Raw genomic sequence first — 15,981 nt, forward strand, 5'->3', positions numbered from 1 at the left:
ATGCTCTGTCTCTGTGCTCTCAGCATTCACTTCAGTCTTCTCAGTCTCTGAAAAGGAATGTTGTGGAGAAGCACTTGCCTCGGTGTAGTTCATCTGTGTTGTTCTGTGTCCCGAGGACCCGCCGCTGCTCCACAAACACTTTAAACATCTCTGTTCTCCTTCCAAGTTCTCAAGCTGCTGCTGACTTTCAACCCCAAGTTTCCAGTGCTTTGGGCTTTTCTCAAATGAGATTCCTGAACCAGGTGAGTTCCTCCTGGTGCAACCAGTGCATGGAATAGCCTAGGTGGACGCTCAGAGGAGCCCCTGGTGTCTCCACCATTGTTCACTGTGGGGCAGGGTTCCCTCTATTTACTGTGTTTCTCTGGGAGGCTGGACAGTCTGGACCTGCAGTGCTTGGCAGGCAGAGCAGGTGAAGTCTTAGGAGAGTGTCTGACAGATCTAAAACTTTCACTCAAGTTCTGCTTTTAGTTGGTGGTTTGCAGTCATATGGGGAAATTGACAACCAGAAACCGTAATGGAGAAGGACACAGCTGTATAAATGGAGAGGACACTTTCATGCATAGTGAATGAGGAGAGAAATGGGGATTTCTACACTGGGAGGAAGTGAATGATGTGATATTTGAGTGTAAGGATAAGATATTCACCTCACCTCTCGCCAACTGAATACCATGTCTTCAAGCATACCTACAATTTTTTCCAAGGAAGAAAATTCCACCACAAACAAGAGGCAGAAAATCCTTCACAAGAATTCATCAAATCCTGAAGCATGGATTTTTTTTTTTTTTTTGATCGTTGTTGTTAGGTTACTTTTTTTGAAAAAAATCAGAATTACAAAAAGCGTTGGAGTGGTTGTGTTCCCTTCAAGGTCCTCAGAGCAACAAACAACATAGCTAGAGCTAGAGTATTTTTACTTCTAATGTGTAAATCCTAAAGACGGCTCAAGGAATCGTAAAATGCATTTTTTAATCAAGCTGCCATTTGGCTTGGTGTTTCTGTTTTAACGAAAAAACAAAGTAAGTCTTTTACATTAAGAATTTAATAAAGGAAGAAAAATCATAAACTGACTAAATACAAAAATACACATTTTCCCATAAGTATACATACATAATATTTTATCAACAAAATAATTTAAATATTTATAAATAGTTAAATAAATATTAAAATAAATAAATAAATGTCCAGGTAGTTAAATATGTAGATAGATCAGCTTCGGCATCTGTGAGGAACCAGTGCCTATAGAGTTGAACATGATGTTGCTTAATATTCCTGAAAACATTTGACATATTGATTCAGTTCAGTGCATGATGACAGCAGAAATGAGAGTCTTCCACATGGCAGTGCAGGAGGAAGTGTTGTCTGTTGGTCCATGAGAATCATTTCCGTGTTGAACCAGGTGTGTGTCAGTCCTTTCTCCTGAATCTCTCCTGCAAGTTTGTTGAGGAAGAGAAGGCTCTCATGACTTCTGCTCTGACAACCTCCCAGGCACAAGGGCTGTGTCTCTTCTCTTGCAGATAGAGAGTGAGTCTGTGGAAATATTTCCTCACAGCCAGGCTGGAGTCCTCCTTGAGCAGGGGAGCCCCTCGCAGCCCCTCCTCCTGCCTCAGACAGAATTGCAGGTCAGTGAGCTGCTGATCCAGTGCAGTGCGGAGCTTGTCCAGGAGGCTCTCGTCCCACGTGATGGCCGAGCCCTCTGTGCTGAAGAGCTGGAAGGTGTGCTGGGTCATCTCGTGGAGCACAGAGATGGCTTGAGCCTTCTGCAACTGGCTGCCACCCAGCGCCTCCTGGGGGAATGCGAAGTCATTTCTGTCCTGCAGGCAGGAGGAAGGGGAGACCCTCCTCAGTTGTCTCAGGAGCATCAGGACCCTCCTGTTGGCCAGGCTGTGGGTGTGAGGCAGGTGGCAGCCCAGAGAGCAGATGGCATTGCAGCTGAGCAGCAGCAGGGCCAGGAGGAAGGACCAGGCTGGGGCCATCGGGGACCTTGCAGATGCTTGTGGCCTGGGGAGGTGGGTGACTCTGAACCTGCTCTCTAGATTCTCTGAAGACCTTCCTTCAGGCCTGTGTCTTAAATAGAAGCCAATGGTTTCCATTTTCTGAAAGTTCCCTCTTATTTTCTACTTTTGTTTTTGCTTTTCAATTTGCACTCTCCAGTGGATTAGGGCAGCATTTCTCAATCATTTTTTTTTTTCAAGTTGCCCTTCTTTCTTCTGCCCACAGAGCCTTTTTAGATATTTTTTTCTTAATTGCTCTGCACTGTGAAATTTTGATAACACAGATATACTGTGTATGTATTTTTTTACTCTATGAATATCTTTTCTCTGTACATAGAAAAAGGAGGTGTAAATCTTACTCTTTGTATTCAGTGTAGTTTAGAATTACATAAAATTTTAACCTATAATATAAATGTAAAAGCTACTGAATTTTATTTTTTCTTTATAAACTCAGTTTTCAGAGTGACTTTTAATGTCATATGTTTACTTTTATAAGTAGGTATATATCCAATTACACATTGAAATAAAATTTACATAAATACTTTTAATAATACCAAGATATAGACATACTTAAATGTCATCAAAGCTGCTCAAATCATTGAATAACTTTAAAATAGTCCTTTAATATTTATTTTAAGTATTTATCATTGAATTTTCTTCATGTCAGAAAATAATTTTTAGTTTTACTGCCTGCTAGATATTCATCTGGATATTATCAACATTTTTTCTCTTTAATACTTTGACATGTTGAACCACCTTTGTAGAATTTTGTAAGAAAAGATAATATTTTTTGTATTTTATTTACAAATAAATTTTCCATTTTTATTTAATTTCTGGAGCCCAGATCACACTGACCTTCAAACGTAAGCAACATGCATGAGACGGACAATGGTTTCTCAGAAGTACAGAAAGGGCAACTCTCACAATATGACTTGGAGATCAAGCAAATGATGGAAAGTCCTCCCATGAACCATCTAGTCACCTTAGGTTGTAATACTGATCTTGTATACAATTTGATTATATTCCATAAACTCAATCTCAATGCTTCTCTTATGTATGATACACAGGAAAGGCCAAAGACAGAAATAAATACTAAGGGGTTAGATTTTGTTGTATCAGGTTGAGCTTTGACGTGTAATAACTAATCATTGTAATGACAAGATTTGTTCATATTCCAGAAAACTAATGTCTGCATGCGTGGAAGTAGCATTATCCCCAGTGAGAAAGCATGATTTAGGAATCACCATCCATGTGAATCTTTCTCTCTGTTCCTTTGCATTAAATTTCAGATTTCCCAAATGACTTTCAAGTTACAATCCAAGTCTATTGTTTTCAAAAAAAGGAAACCATCTTTGTAATTAATCCAGAATGGGATAAATATTTATTATTTCATGGGAAGATTTAACTTTTGGCTCTGCTCCTGAATTCTTCTGATTTTACAGTGGATTTTATGTTGTCTTGTCCCCTTATGTTCCAAACTTCAAATAAGAGATATGTGACCATCTTTGGCAAATCAGCTCTGTAGTGACTGAACTCTGTCTTCTTCTCTGTGGTATCTTCTGTACCAGGCCCAGTGTAATCACTCAACAAGTTGTTTTCTGGTTATTTATTTACTTATTCACTTCTGGATGCACCGGGTCTTCACTGCTTGCCCGGACTTTCATCAGCTGTGGCAAGTGGGGATCGCTCTTCCTCGAAGTACCCGCTTTACTTGCTGTGCGGTCCTCCTCAGGCTCTAGCGTGCAGGCTTCAGGAGTTGCAGCGTGTGGGCTCTAGAGCAGGGTCTCAGTAACAGGGGAGCACTGTCTTAGTTGTTCCGTGGCAGGTGGACACTTCCTGGACCAGGGATCGAATGTGTCTCTCCTGAGGAAAGATTCTTCTTCACTGCACCATCAGGGAAGTCCTCAACAAGTAATTGTAGCTAAAGCAGTTTCTCAGATTTCCTCCTACTACTGGAAGGCATTTACAAATGACCCAGCTATTTTTCTTCATCTGGGCCCTATTTCCTGTAACTATAATAGACAGCGTCTGGTATTTCCACTCTATTCCTGCTGGTACCAGTCATACTGAGCTTTTTGCTAAAACCACTAGGAGTCTCCTTCCTTGAAGGCACGTGTGGTCTGGGGATTCAAGTAGCAAGTGCAACACAGTTTTCAGCCTTTGCCCAGCACTATGTTAAACTCAGGAGGATGCCTCACCCCTAATTGTCCTCAACTAGGTCATGATTCCAGAAAACATCTACTTCTACTGCATTGACTGGGCTAAAGCTTTTGACCTTGTGAATCACAACAAACTGTGGAATATGCTTCAAGAGAGAGGAATACCAGGCCACCTTACCTGCCTCCTGAGAAACCTGTATGCAGGGCAAGAAGCAACAGTTAGAACCAGACATGGAACAAAAGACTGCTTCCAAACTGGGAAAAGAGTACACCAAGACTGTATACTGTCACCCTGCTTATTTAACTTATATCCAGAGTACATCATGTGAGATGCCACGCTGGATGAAGCAGAAACTGGAATCAAGATTGCCAGGAGAAATACCAATAACCTCAGATATGCAGATGACACCACCCTTAAGGCAGAAAGGGAAGAGGAGCTAAAGAGCCTCTTGATGAAAGTGAAAGAGGAGAGTGAAAAAGCTGGCTGAAAACTTAAAACATTCAAAAAATTAAGAACATGGCTTCCTGTACCATAGCTTCATGGCAAATAGATGGAGAAACAAAGGAAAGAGTGACAGACTTTATTTTCTTGGGCTCCAAAATCACTGCAGATGGTAACTGCAGACGTGAAACTAAAAGACACTCGCTCTTTGGAGGAAAAGCTATGGCCAATCTAGACAGCATATTAAAAAGCAGAGCTGTTACTTGGACCTAAAGGTCTGTATGGTCAAAGCTATGGTTTTTCTAGTAGTCATGTATGGATGTGAGAGCTGGACCAGAAAGCTGAGTGCCAAAGAATTGATGCTTTTGAACTGTGGCATTGGAGAAGACTCTTGAGAGTCCCTTGGATTGCAAAGAGAACAAACCAGTCCATCCTGAAGGAAATTAGTCCTCAATATGCACTGGAAGGACTGATGCTGAAATTCCAATTCTTTGGCCACCTGATGCGAAGAACTGACTCATTGGAAAAGACCCTGATGCTGGAAATGATTGAAGGCAGGAGGAGAAGGGGACAACAGAGGATAAGATGGTTGGATGGCATCACTGACTCAATGGACATGAGTTTAAGCAAGCTCCAGGAGTTGGTGATGGACAGGGAAGCCTGGTGTGCTGCGGTTCAGGGGTCATAAAGAGTCACCAATGACTGAATGACTGAACTGAACTGAGGTCCTGACAGAAAAGAACTTGCTGGGTGTCATACGCAGAGCCATGTATCTGAACTCAAACTCTCCTTGATGCTCATAGCGCATAGCAATGAGCAGGCAGTTTACCACAGTACTCTCTGGTGGATCTTTACCGATATGGCAATTACTACTACATTGACCTGAGATACTTCAGAGACTCCTCACAAGGAATGATGAATGATCACTTCCATGCTCTATTTTATTCCATTGCGTGGCTGGTGAGCTTCATTTTAGATTGGTTTCCTGTTTTTGACATGTAATAATTAAAGCCTTACAACAGGTTGAAAATCTAGAGTTTGGATATGAATCCCTGGTCTCCTTATTTTGCCTACTAACCTGCTCATTCTTTTTTGCTCAGTGTGACTATTTTCTTCCTTCTACATGCCAAGCATGTAGACTTTAAAGACCTTTATGTTCTGAATGGTTAGGACCCCACCAAAGTCATATCATGAGGTCTTAAACCCCAAAGTAATGATATCAGGTGACAGACCTTCTGGGAAGTGATTAGGGTGTGAGGATAGAGGCCTCACAAAAGGAAATAATGCCCTTATAAAAGAGGTGGATAAAAACTAGTCCCTCTCCTGCCCTGTGATGATACGAGAGAACTCTGCAGTGTGAGACCTGAAGCAGGCTCTGACCACGACTGGACCAAGCTGACACACAGTTCTTGGATATCCAGACTCGAGAACTAACTTTGAGTAATACATTTCTGGTCTTTGCAAACTACCTAGTCTATGCTATTTTGTATACATGCCCTGTTTTATCCTCAGAATACCTCCAGAGTCTGTAAAATTTCTGAAGGGAGAGAAATTATCTTACTGAACACCATTTCCTAGACGTCTAGTCTGGGCTCTAACATTTCTTGAGCTCAATCAATATTCAAGTAACATCAGTTCACAAGGATGGTAATGATAGGAGAAACAATAAACCCAATATCTATGAGATATATATGATGTGAGAACACAATGATTTAGAGATTCTTCATGTTTCTACAAGGGAAGATATGATGAAATATTGTGTGAGATACTTTTTAAAGATCATTTGCAGAAATATTTTATTCAAGTTTGCATTTTCAATATTTGGAAGGTATGGTGAGTGGAGGACTCAGTGTCCACTTTTCGTTCAGTGATTCTCAAGTGCTTGCAAGGGGCTGCCTGATCACTCTTTCCTTGTCTCCCTCAGGCAGCAAGGAAACACCTTGTCTACACTTGTAGATGTTTTCCTCATTGGCCTATGCCTTTGGGACTCAACCTGAATGCTTCTTTCAAATTGTCTATGATCCTGTGAACTCTGAGTGACAGCTCTGTCATCTTCCCCAAGCTGAAACTGTGAAATAAGAGTTTAAATTAGACTGTGTACAAGCAAGAACATTGGTTTTCTCCTTGCACACCCACCCAGAGCTCCATTAGGACAAATAGTGCAAAAATGAAAAAATGGTCTTGTGCACTGAACTTGTCTCCTTCTGTCTTAATCATCCAATTATTTCCAAATTTCCTTGCAATGAGACTGCCATGAGGATAAGCCTGGGCCGGGTAATGTGAGCAGAAGCGCTGTTACCCCCGTGTAGTCCTGGCCCTTGGAAACACCCCATGTGATCCACTAATCTTTTCCCTTTGCCTTCAAGGAGAATAGACTCAAGTACTACAGACAAAATAGAAGTCACGTGTTAATGATGGAAAAATTGCAAGACAAGGGGACCCATTTCCCTGACTCACTTTTTGGAGAAGAGCAAACTAGAAGATTCACTTGATCAAGAAGGCCTGCATTGTGCTCTTCAAAGAAGGAAAGAACGGTTTCCATTAGAATCAAATTCCTGACACTTTTCTGTTTACCTCTTACAGAGGCTAAACATTAGGCTAACTGACAAATACCTTTAACAACATACTCTCCTAAAAACTTCCATAAAAAAGTAAACTTCAGATGTTGAAAATAGTAAATACCCCCAAATACATAAAGATCTTTTACATTATGTTATAAAATCGTTTATTTAAGACAAGAGACTTTGTTTTTATGTCTAAATGTTTTTGTAAAACTATGATTTTTACTTCAGATATTTTTCAGCTTGTAAGCAAACAGAAGTCCAGATCCCTTTGGAGAGTTAAGAAAACAACAATCTGATTGAGTAGAGAGTTGTCACAAGTATAATTTTCATTTTATCTGTTGACTTTTCTTGAGGATTCTTACATGAGGGAAAGGCACTTTTCAATTTCCACTCTGACAACCTCCCAGGCACAGGAGCTGTATTCCTTTCCCTTCAGGTAGAAATGGATTCCTCAGAAATACTCCCAGACAGTAATTTCCAAATCGGGAAAATCCAGAGTCACTTCTTCCAGCTGTTCCAGGCTCTGACCCAGGCTGGAGAGTAGTTTGTCGAGGAGGGTGTTGTTCAAGTGGCATAGCTACTCTCCATGGTAAAGAGGTTGAAGATTGCTGGAGCATCAATTGGTGATAACAAGTGCCTTGAGTCATCTGGATTGGGCTGATATTCTCTCTTTTCCAAGGAAACGTGAAGTCATGTCTGTGCTCTAGGCATGACTGGGAGGGGATCGTTTTCATCTGTCTCAAATGTATGAAGATTTCTTTGTTGTCAAGAGGACAAGCAGGGATGGAGCAGAGCATCACTCCTGCCACTAGCAAATAGATCTTCGCCATAGAGAGTTTCCGTGATTCACTGGAAGGCCAACAGGGGGCGCGCGGACACCACTAATCAGTGAGCGAAAGGTTTCTTGGCCAGGTTCTGGGAGAGCGGTTCTCTAGGAAGCCGCAAGAAGGCGGAGGATGACTTCTTACCGGTTTTCTTGGAGTTTTGCTAGTTCTGAGACTTCGTTTCAGCGGGTTTGGCAGCCAGAGAGGAAGAGCGTCGCTGCTCAGAGACCAAGCTGGTGCGGCTTTAATAGTGCACTAAGGAACTTTCAGCAGCAAGAAACTTTGGTTTCCGAACCCTCGCCAGAGGCATTTTTGTGCCCGGAACCTTGCGTCTTCTGCCTTCCCCTGAGGTTTTTTTTGTGCTTTCTTCTCGCCCAGAAACTTGAGCGAGGCCATTTTTACAAAGGTTTTTCTTTCATGGTGACTCAGACGGTAAAGAATTGGCCTGCAATGTGGGAGACCTGGGTTCGATCCCTGGTTTGGGAAGGTCCCCTGGAGCAAGAAATAGCACCCACTCCAGCATTCTTGCCTGCGGAATCCCCATGGACAGAGACGTCTGGTGGGCTACAATCCATGGAGATTTCAGAGTCAGACAGAACTGAGCAACTTGGCACGTCGTTACAAAGAAAATACTTTTACTAAGGGGTTTGAGGCAGAGAAACAGAGCGAGTTAGGGCCGATTTTACAGATTCCGCCTCGTTTCTGGCGCGATGAAGGGGCAGCTCAGGGAATGGGGAACTTGGCGGCGGCGATGGGACGACTGGACCGTGTTGGGGACGCCCTGGAGGTGAGTCGGAGTGCGGTCCCCACCCGGCCGAGGACGGGGGAGCTGTGCGCCCCTGGAGATGCTTTGGGACTTTCAGGGTGTCTTTTAAGGTATCGGCCTTGAGGTGGGGGAGTAAGTATTAATTAACTGAAAAATGGGACTATTAAAACACTCATAGCACTGTATTTATATATATATATGAATTTATTAATATTTAGATACAATTAATACTAATCGTATTTAACTTGTTTAAAATGTTTATATTTTGAATTATTTTAATGAATATATTTAAATATTTGCTATATGGTATTAAGCAATCGTGAACCGTGAACTTCCAGATGCTCAAGCTGGTTTTAGAAAAGACAGAGGAACCAGAGTTCAAATTGCCAACATCCGCTGGATCATCGAAAAAGCAAGAGAGTTCCAGAAAAACATCTATTTCTGCTTTATTGACTATGTCAAAGCCTTTGTCTGTGTGGATCACAATAAACTGTGGACAATTCTGAAAGAGATGGGAATACCAGACCACCTGACCTGCCTCTTGAGAAACCTATATGCAGGTCAGGAAGCAACAGTTAGAACTGGACATGGAAAAACAGACTGGCTCAAAATAGGAAAAGGAGTCCATCAAGGCTGTATATTGTCACCCTGCTTATTTCACTTATATGCAGAGTACATCATGAGAAACACTGGACTGGAAGAAGCACAAGCTGAAATCAAGATTGCCGGGAGAAATATCAATAACCTCAGATATGCAGATGACACCACCCTTATGGCAGAAAGTGAAGAGGAACTCAAAAGCCTCTTGATGAAAGTGAAAGTGGAGAGTGAAAAAGTTGGCTTAAAGCTCAACATTCAGAAAACGAAGATCATGGCATCTGGTCCCATTATTTCATGGGAAATAGATGGGGAAACAGTGTCAGACTTTATCTTTGAGGGCTCCAAAATCACTGCAGATGGTGATTGCAGCCATGAAATTAAAAGACGCTTACTCCTTGGAAGGAAAGTTATGACAAACCTAGATAGCATATTGGAAAGCAGAGACATTACTTTGCCAACAAAGGTCCATGTAGTCAAGGCTATGGTTTTTCCAGTGGTCACGTATGGATGTGAGAGTTGGACTGTGAAGAAAGCTGAGTGCCGAAGAATTGATGCTTTTGAGCTGTGGTGTTGGAGAAGACTCTTGAGAGTCCCTTGGACTGCAAGGAGATCCAACCAGTCCATTCTAAAGGAGATCAGCCCTGGGTGTTCTTTGGAAGGAATGATGCTAAAGCTGAAACTCCAGTACTTTGGCCACCTCATGTGAAGAGTTGACTCATTGGAAAAGACTGATGCTGGGAGGGATTGGGGGCAGGAGGAAAAGGGGACGACAGAGGATGAGATGGCTGGATGGCATCACCGACTTGATGGACTTGAGTTTGAGTGAACTCTGGGAGTTGGTGATGGACAGGGAGGCCTGGAGTGCTGCGATTCATGGGGTCGCAAAGAATCGATCACGACTGAGGGACTGAACTGAACTGAACTGACTGACATTTCATACTTAAGAAAAGTCCTTTCTTAGTTTACCCGAATACTAACCCAAGAAATAGCTTTAGAAGTCCTGTTGCCATCTTCCCTGGATGAAAGTATAGGAATGTCCCGTTTCTTGTCATCCTCTCCCCTGGCTCATTACATTGTATAACTGATTTCCTGATCTCTTTAACCCTTAAAAAAAACTTTGTCTGAAAATAATATTACCAGAGGTGGTCTGAGACTAACTGAGGATGAGGTAAGGGACAGTTTATCTCATTTGTATTCTTCACAGAGCAGCCATGGTTTTTTTTTGTTGTTGTTTGTTTGTTTTGTTTTTTGTGGGTTTTTTTTTTTTTTTTTGACAATTTTCTGAGGTGCTGGTTCTCTGCAAAAGGATTCAAGTGCTGTAAGATTTTTTTCCAGAATGTTCCAGGCACTTCTCTAAGACTGGAATCTTGGGCTCTGGTTCTTCACAATCCTATGGGCAGCCCCCTCTCCTAGAGTTTGCACTGCACTCAACGTGCAGACCCCTGACAGTGTTAAGGGCCTTACAGTCAGAGCTTCTCCTGTTTGAACTGAGAATGGACTAAGGACCTTACTGTTGATTATATTGATATGAAAGGCTACTATCATTCATTAAGTTCAGATTCTCGGCCTGTAATTTGCAAACTTTATATTTGATGAACATGATATCCTCTGTGACCACTACTGAAGTTGTCTTGGTTTTTTAGAAGAGGAAGTGAAAGTTTGATGTCAGTTACACTCAGGAGTCCCAGATTGTCTGAAAGTAGAGCTTTCTGCTGCTCCCAGTCCCTCCTCTTCATCAGCTTTGAGTACTGGCCCTCAGATGCTCTGACCTCCTTCTGCCTCATTCCTCTCATCCTGCCTCCGATGTCCTCGCCCCTGCTCCCAGAAGGGCAGTCACCATCCCTGCCTGACTGTCCTGGAATCCACATGGATATTTATGCAGTCAGCACACTTTGGTGACAGAATGAAGAGAATTGTATGAATTAACCCATGTTCAATATTATGCAACTATTATCTGTAGACCATCAGAAAATGAGAGCTATGGTCCTGTGAATAATTGTGGAAGAATTCAAACCTTATGTATTAGATCTTAAAAAGGAAATACAGAGAGTTGTGGCTAGATATATTTTGGTGCGGAAACTCCAGTACTTTGGCCACCTCATGCCAAGAGTTGACTCATTGGAAAAGCCTCTGATGCTTGGAGGGATTAGGGGCAGGAGGAGAAGGGGACAACAGAGGATGAGATGGCTAGATGGAATCACTAACTCGATGGAAGTGAGTCTGAGTGAACTCTGGGAGTTGGTGATGGACAGGGAGGCCTGGTGTGCTGCGATTCATGGGGTCGCAAAGAGTCGGACACGACTGAGCGGAACTGAACTGAAAAACTGTCAAAATAGAGTACGGGGTCACACCTCTTAAGTTTTTTTATTAGACTTAAATAAGAGAGTTAGATTGAGCTTTGGGTTTTATTTCAACCTGAGTTGACTCATTCAGATGCATACATCCTGTTGGACTGAGACTTTTCCATGAGTGTATTTCATTTCCAGTGTAATAACACAAAAGAAGCATCGAAGTTGTGACATTCTCTGATGCCAGAAATAGACAGGGAAAGTTTTTAGGTGCAAACAAAAATGAGAAAAGTGCCGAAAATGACAATTCTGGCCTAATTAAGCATCTCATTTGCAGGAAGTTCCTCAGAGCAGCTGGATAAATATGCAGCATAATCAACACCCCCCCCCCCGGGGGGGGGGCGCTGCCAACCCCTTCACAACAAGAACAACAAGACAAGATGTTCTCCAGCCCTGGAGAATGGTGATCATCACCATTGCCATCCTCTGAGAGACCAGGAATCCCCAAACTCAGCGCTTTAGTGAAATTGAGTCGCAGGCATACAACTCAACAAGGCTCTGAAAACTGCCCTCGCTGCGCCCCAGCGGCCGGGAGGGGGCGCCCGAACTCGCCATAACGCACTAACGACAGCGCCCACCCCGCGCGACCCGCCTCCAGTGACGCGAACTGGAGCGCCTGATCCACCCGGAGATCCCGGGAGCCCGGGCGAGGCGCCGCCGGGGCTTAGGGAGCGCGTGGGGCCGTGGGAACCGTGAGTAAACTTCGTTTTCCCACCCGACTGCCCAGGGGAACTTTGCCGCGGCTTCGCTCAGAGCCTTGCATTTTCTGCGTCCACCCTCCCCTTCCTGGGAGGACATTTTGGCCAGACCGGTTTACACCGGTGCCTGTTTATGCTACGATTGATGGCTGGAAATCAGAGCATGCTGTGATGTGTTTTCAGATTAAGGATTATTTCTGGGAGAAAGGGGAAGACATCTCCAATCTGGAGATGAATATTATTACAATGATTTTATTAAATTTTAATGATTAATTTGGCTTCCCTGGTGGCTGAGCGGTCAAGAGTCGGCCTGCAATGCAGGAGACCCGGGTTCTATCTCTGGGTTGGGAAGTTCCCCTGGAGAAGGGAATGGCTACCCTCTCCAGTATTCTTCACTGGACAATCCCATGGACAGACGAGCCTGGTGGGCTGCAGTCCATGGGGTCGCAAACAGCTGGACAGGACTGAGAGACGAACACTTTCACTTGGGGCTTCCCTGGTAACTCATAAAGAATCCTACGGCCTTATAGTAGTTAAAAAGTGTTAAAACGTGTATTAAAATTCAGATTATTTTAACTTTAACATTTTATTTATACCCAAACCAGAATTTGTTATAATTTACTGACCTTTTGAAGACAAATTGAACAATAATTTTGTCAGAATTAAGTTCAGTTCAGTTGCTCAGTTGTGTCCAACTCTTTGCAACCCCATGAATCACAGCACGCCAGGCCTCCCTGTCCATCACCAACTCCCGGAGTTTACTCAAACTTATGTCCATCGAGTCGGTGATGCCATCCAGCCATCTCATCCTCTGTCGTCCCCTTCTCCTCCTGCCCCCAATCCCTCCCAGCATCAGAGTCTTTTCCAATGAGTCGACTCTTCGCATGAGGTGGCCAAAATACTGGAGTTTCAGCTTTAGCATCATTCCTTCCAAAGAAATCCCAGGGCTGATCTCCTTTAGAATGGACTGGTTGGATCTTCTTGCAGTCCAAGGGACTCTCAAGAGTCTTCTCCAACACCACAGTTCAAAAGCATCAGTTCTTTGGCAGTCAGCTTTCTTCACAGTCCAACTCTCACATCCATACATGACCACTGGAAAAACCATAGCCTTGACTAGACAGACCTTTGTTGGCAAAGTAATGTCTCTGCTTTTGAATATACTATCTAGGTTGGTCATAACTTTCCTTCCAAGGAGTAAGCGTCTTTTAATTTCATGGCTGCAATCACCATCTGCAGTGATTGTGGAGCCCTCAAAGATAAAGTCTGACACTGTTTCCACTGTTTCCCCATCTATTTCCCATGAAGTAATGGGACCAGATGCCATGATCTTCGTTTTCTGAATGTTGAGCTTTAAGCCAACTTTTTCACTCTCCTCTTTCACTTTCATCAAGAGGCTTTTTAGTTCTTCTTCACTTTCGAATTACTTCTTTGCTTATCTCACTTTCAGTCAAGAGAATTATCTTAATTTAATTTAGGTTGCTGAAAGTTTTGGAGAGACAGCATATGAATTTCTGATTCATATTAGTTCTTTTCTCCATCTCATGCATAATGTATTTCCAAATTATAGGACATATTTTTCTTGTCCCCTAGTTGCAATTACAATTCTATGGCAGTCCAGTGTTTTGATATCTTTTTTTGACAACAGTGTTAACCATCTTGTTGGCACATTTTTATGGGGCTGTCTTTTTTTCTTTTGACAGGATCAAAGTTTTCATCAAGTTCTTCTGTATGTATTGAGACTGAAAAGTGACCGAAACTTTTCATTATAAAAGCTTCAGTATCTCAGGTAAACACATCACACCACTTTTTACCAATATTATGTGAAAAGTGTCCAATTATTTAACAAGGACATTTAGATTTCTTTGCTGAGTAATATATAGAATGCATGAAATTTGTCACAATTTAACTTTGTGCCACAAGCCCCTCCCAGCACCCCCTCCCCCCCACTTGTACACCTCTTAGACTTTTTAAGTTGTGGGGCCAGATCTTGTCTTTATTTATAATTTTTATATATTGTTCATCAAGACTTTTATTATTAATTTTAATTTTTTTTAATATTGCACGAATGTATATTTTTTCCACATTACAAAGTCACTTGTCACCTCCTCTCTGTATTTGAGGCAACTTTCTAACTTGCCTAAACCTAATCCCAACACTGGGAGGAAGTTTTGACGTGAAGTGTTGTGAAAATTATGTCTGAAAATCTGGAAACATCCCCTTCTCCCATCCCTTACTGTATTTTTTCCTTACAAGTTATCTTTGTCTTTATAATATTGTTTTACCTATACTGTCACCAGAGGTAGTCTGAAGTTAAGTGAAATGAACATTGGAATTATTTGTATCATTTATTTATATATTTCATAGAGTAGTTTTGATCTGCCAAACAACTTGCTAAGATTTAGGGGCTCCAGAAAAAGCTTCAAGAATGCTGTGCGATTTCTTCTCTGTGCTAGACACAGCCTTAGCATCAGAGCCTGGGCACTGCTCCTTCATATGCCTGCAGACATCCCTTTGTCCAGGAGCCCCCATCAGAGATGCTAACTTCTCTGATCCTTAAGTTTAAAAACATCTGAAAAAAGCATCAAGTAGCCAGTTAAACTATATCACACCCCAAATACAAAATTAGGACAATCTATGTGAACTTCCCTGAAAAGATTTCCATGATAAATATATAGAAATAAACTGTACAGTGTTACCTTTGGTATAATTATATAAAAGCATATCCAAAAAGAATATTGATCCTATAGAGACAGTTTGAGATGCCAACCCCTCAACTTTAGTGGACAGGGGCCTTGTTGAGGTCTCCCTGGGCCAGTCTTGATATTTCCATGGCACTGGGACTCGGGGTCATGGGGTTGGGTGATTCTGGACAGTGTTATTTGCCAAGTCTATGTGGCAACTCTAACCAGGCCAGGCCTTAAATTTGTGTAAAGTGCTTGCCTATTTATTCTGTTCTTCACAACTACATTATTAGGATATATGAATATTCCCCAGTTAGTAGATGAGACTTGGGGATTGTATGCAGTTTTCTGTGTTAAATATCATTACCATGGTTATCTCCATGGACCTGCAGCAGAGAAGGGAGGTGCCTGCTCCAGCAGGCCCAAACCACAAGCAGCCCTTTGAAGAAGGCTGCTTCTGTGCTGAGGCTGAGGCTGAGCACAGGGGTGTTGAGATTCCAAGGCTTCCCCTGGGTGGAGTGGCTTCAGAGGCTGCGGAGCTGAGCCCTGGCTGCAGAGCCGTGATAGAGGAACTGAGAGCAGCAGCCCCCTGACTGGGGGCACAGCAGGCTTCCCCATGTGTCCAGAGAGCTGTGCCTGAACCTCATCTATAAGGCCGAGTCTCCAGCACTTGTCTTCCAGAAGCCACAGAGGCAGAGCATGGTTCCTGAGGAGAAAGCTGTGGTGGCCTCTGGTAGACAGCCTGAGGGAGCATCCCTCAGAGTCTGGTCCTTTCTGGGGGCTCTGTCCCAGGACATGCTGTGGGGGCCCTCCCTCCAACAAGCCCCCTCATTCCTCATTAATTTCCCAAATGCCTCTTGAGTACCAAGTAAATCCTAAGCGCCTGACACTGGTAATAGAGCGGTGATGCA

The 15,981-nt window shown here is 42.8% G+C and overlaps 1 protein-coding gene and 1 long non-coding RNA gene across 2 annotated transcripts in view; one reads left to right on the top strand and one right to left on the bottom strand.

The window, feature by feature from the left end:
• Window positions 1–1,208: 1,208 nt before the first annotated feature.
• LOC133253385 (interferon alpha-G-like) lies at window positions 1,209–2,188 on the bottom strand. The gene has a single exon (XM_061427030.1). The coding sequence runs from the start codon at window positions 2,085–2,087 to the stop codon at window positions 1,401–1,403; it is 687 nt and encodes a 228-aa protein (XP_061283014.1). The 5' UTR covers window positions 2,088–2,188; the 3' UTR covers window positions 1,209–1,400.
• Window positions 2,189–12,243: 10,055 nt separating this feature from the next.
• LOC133252532 (uncharacterized) overlaps window positions 12,244–15,981 on the top strand; it is a 30,566-nt gene continuing 26,828 nt past the window's right edge. The window contains exons 1-2 of the long non-coding RNA XR_009737961.1: window positions 12,244–12,383; window positions 14,090–14,175. This is a non-coding gene — a long non-coding RNA (uncharacterized LOC133252532). The remainder of the gene's footprint in view (window positions 12,384–14,089; window positions 14,176–15,981) is intronic.

The sequence above is a fragment of the Bos javanicus genome, chromosome 8, assembly GCF_032452875.1.
Source record: "Bos javanicus breed banteng chromosome 8, ARS-OSU_banteng_1.0, whole genome shotgun sequence".
NCBI lineage: Eukaryota > Metazoa > Chordata > Mammalia > Artiodactyla > Bovidae > Bos > Bos javanicus.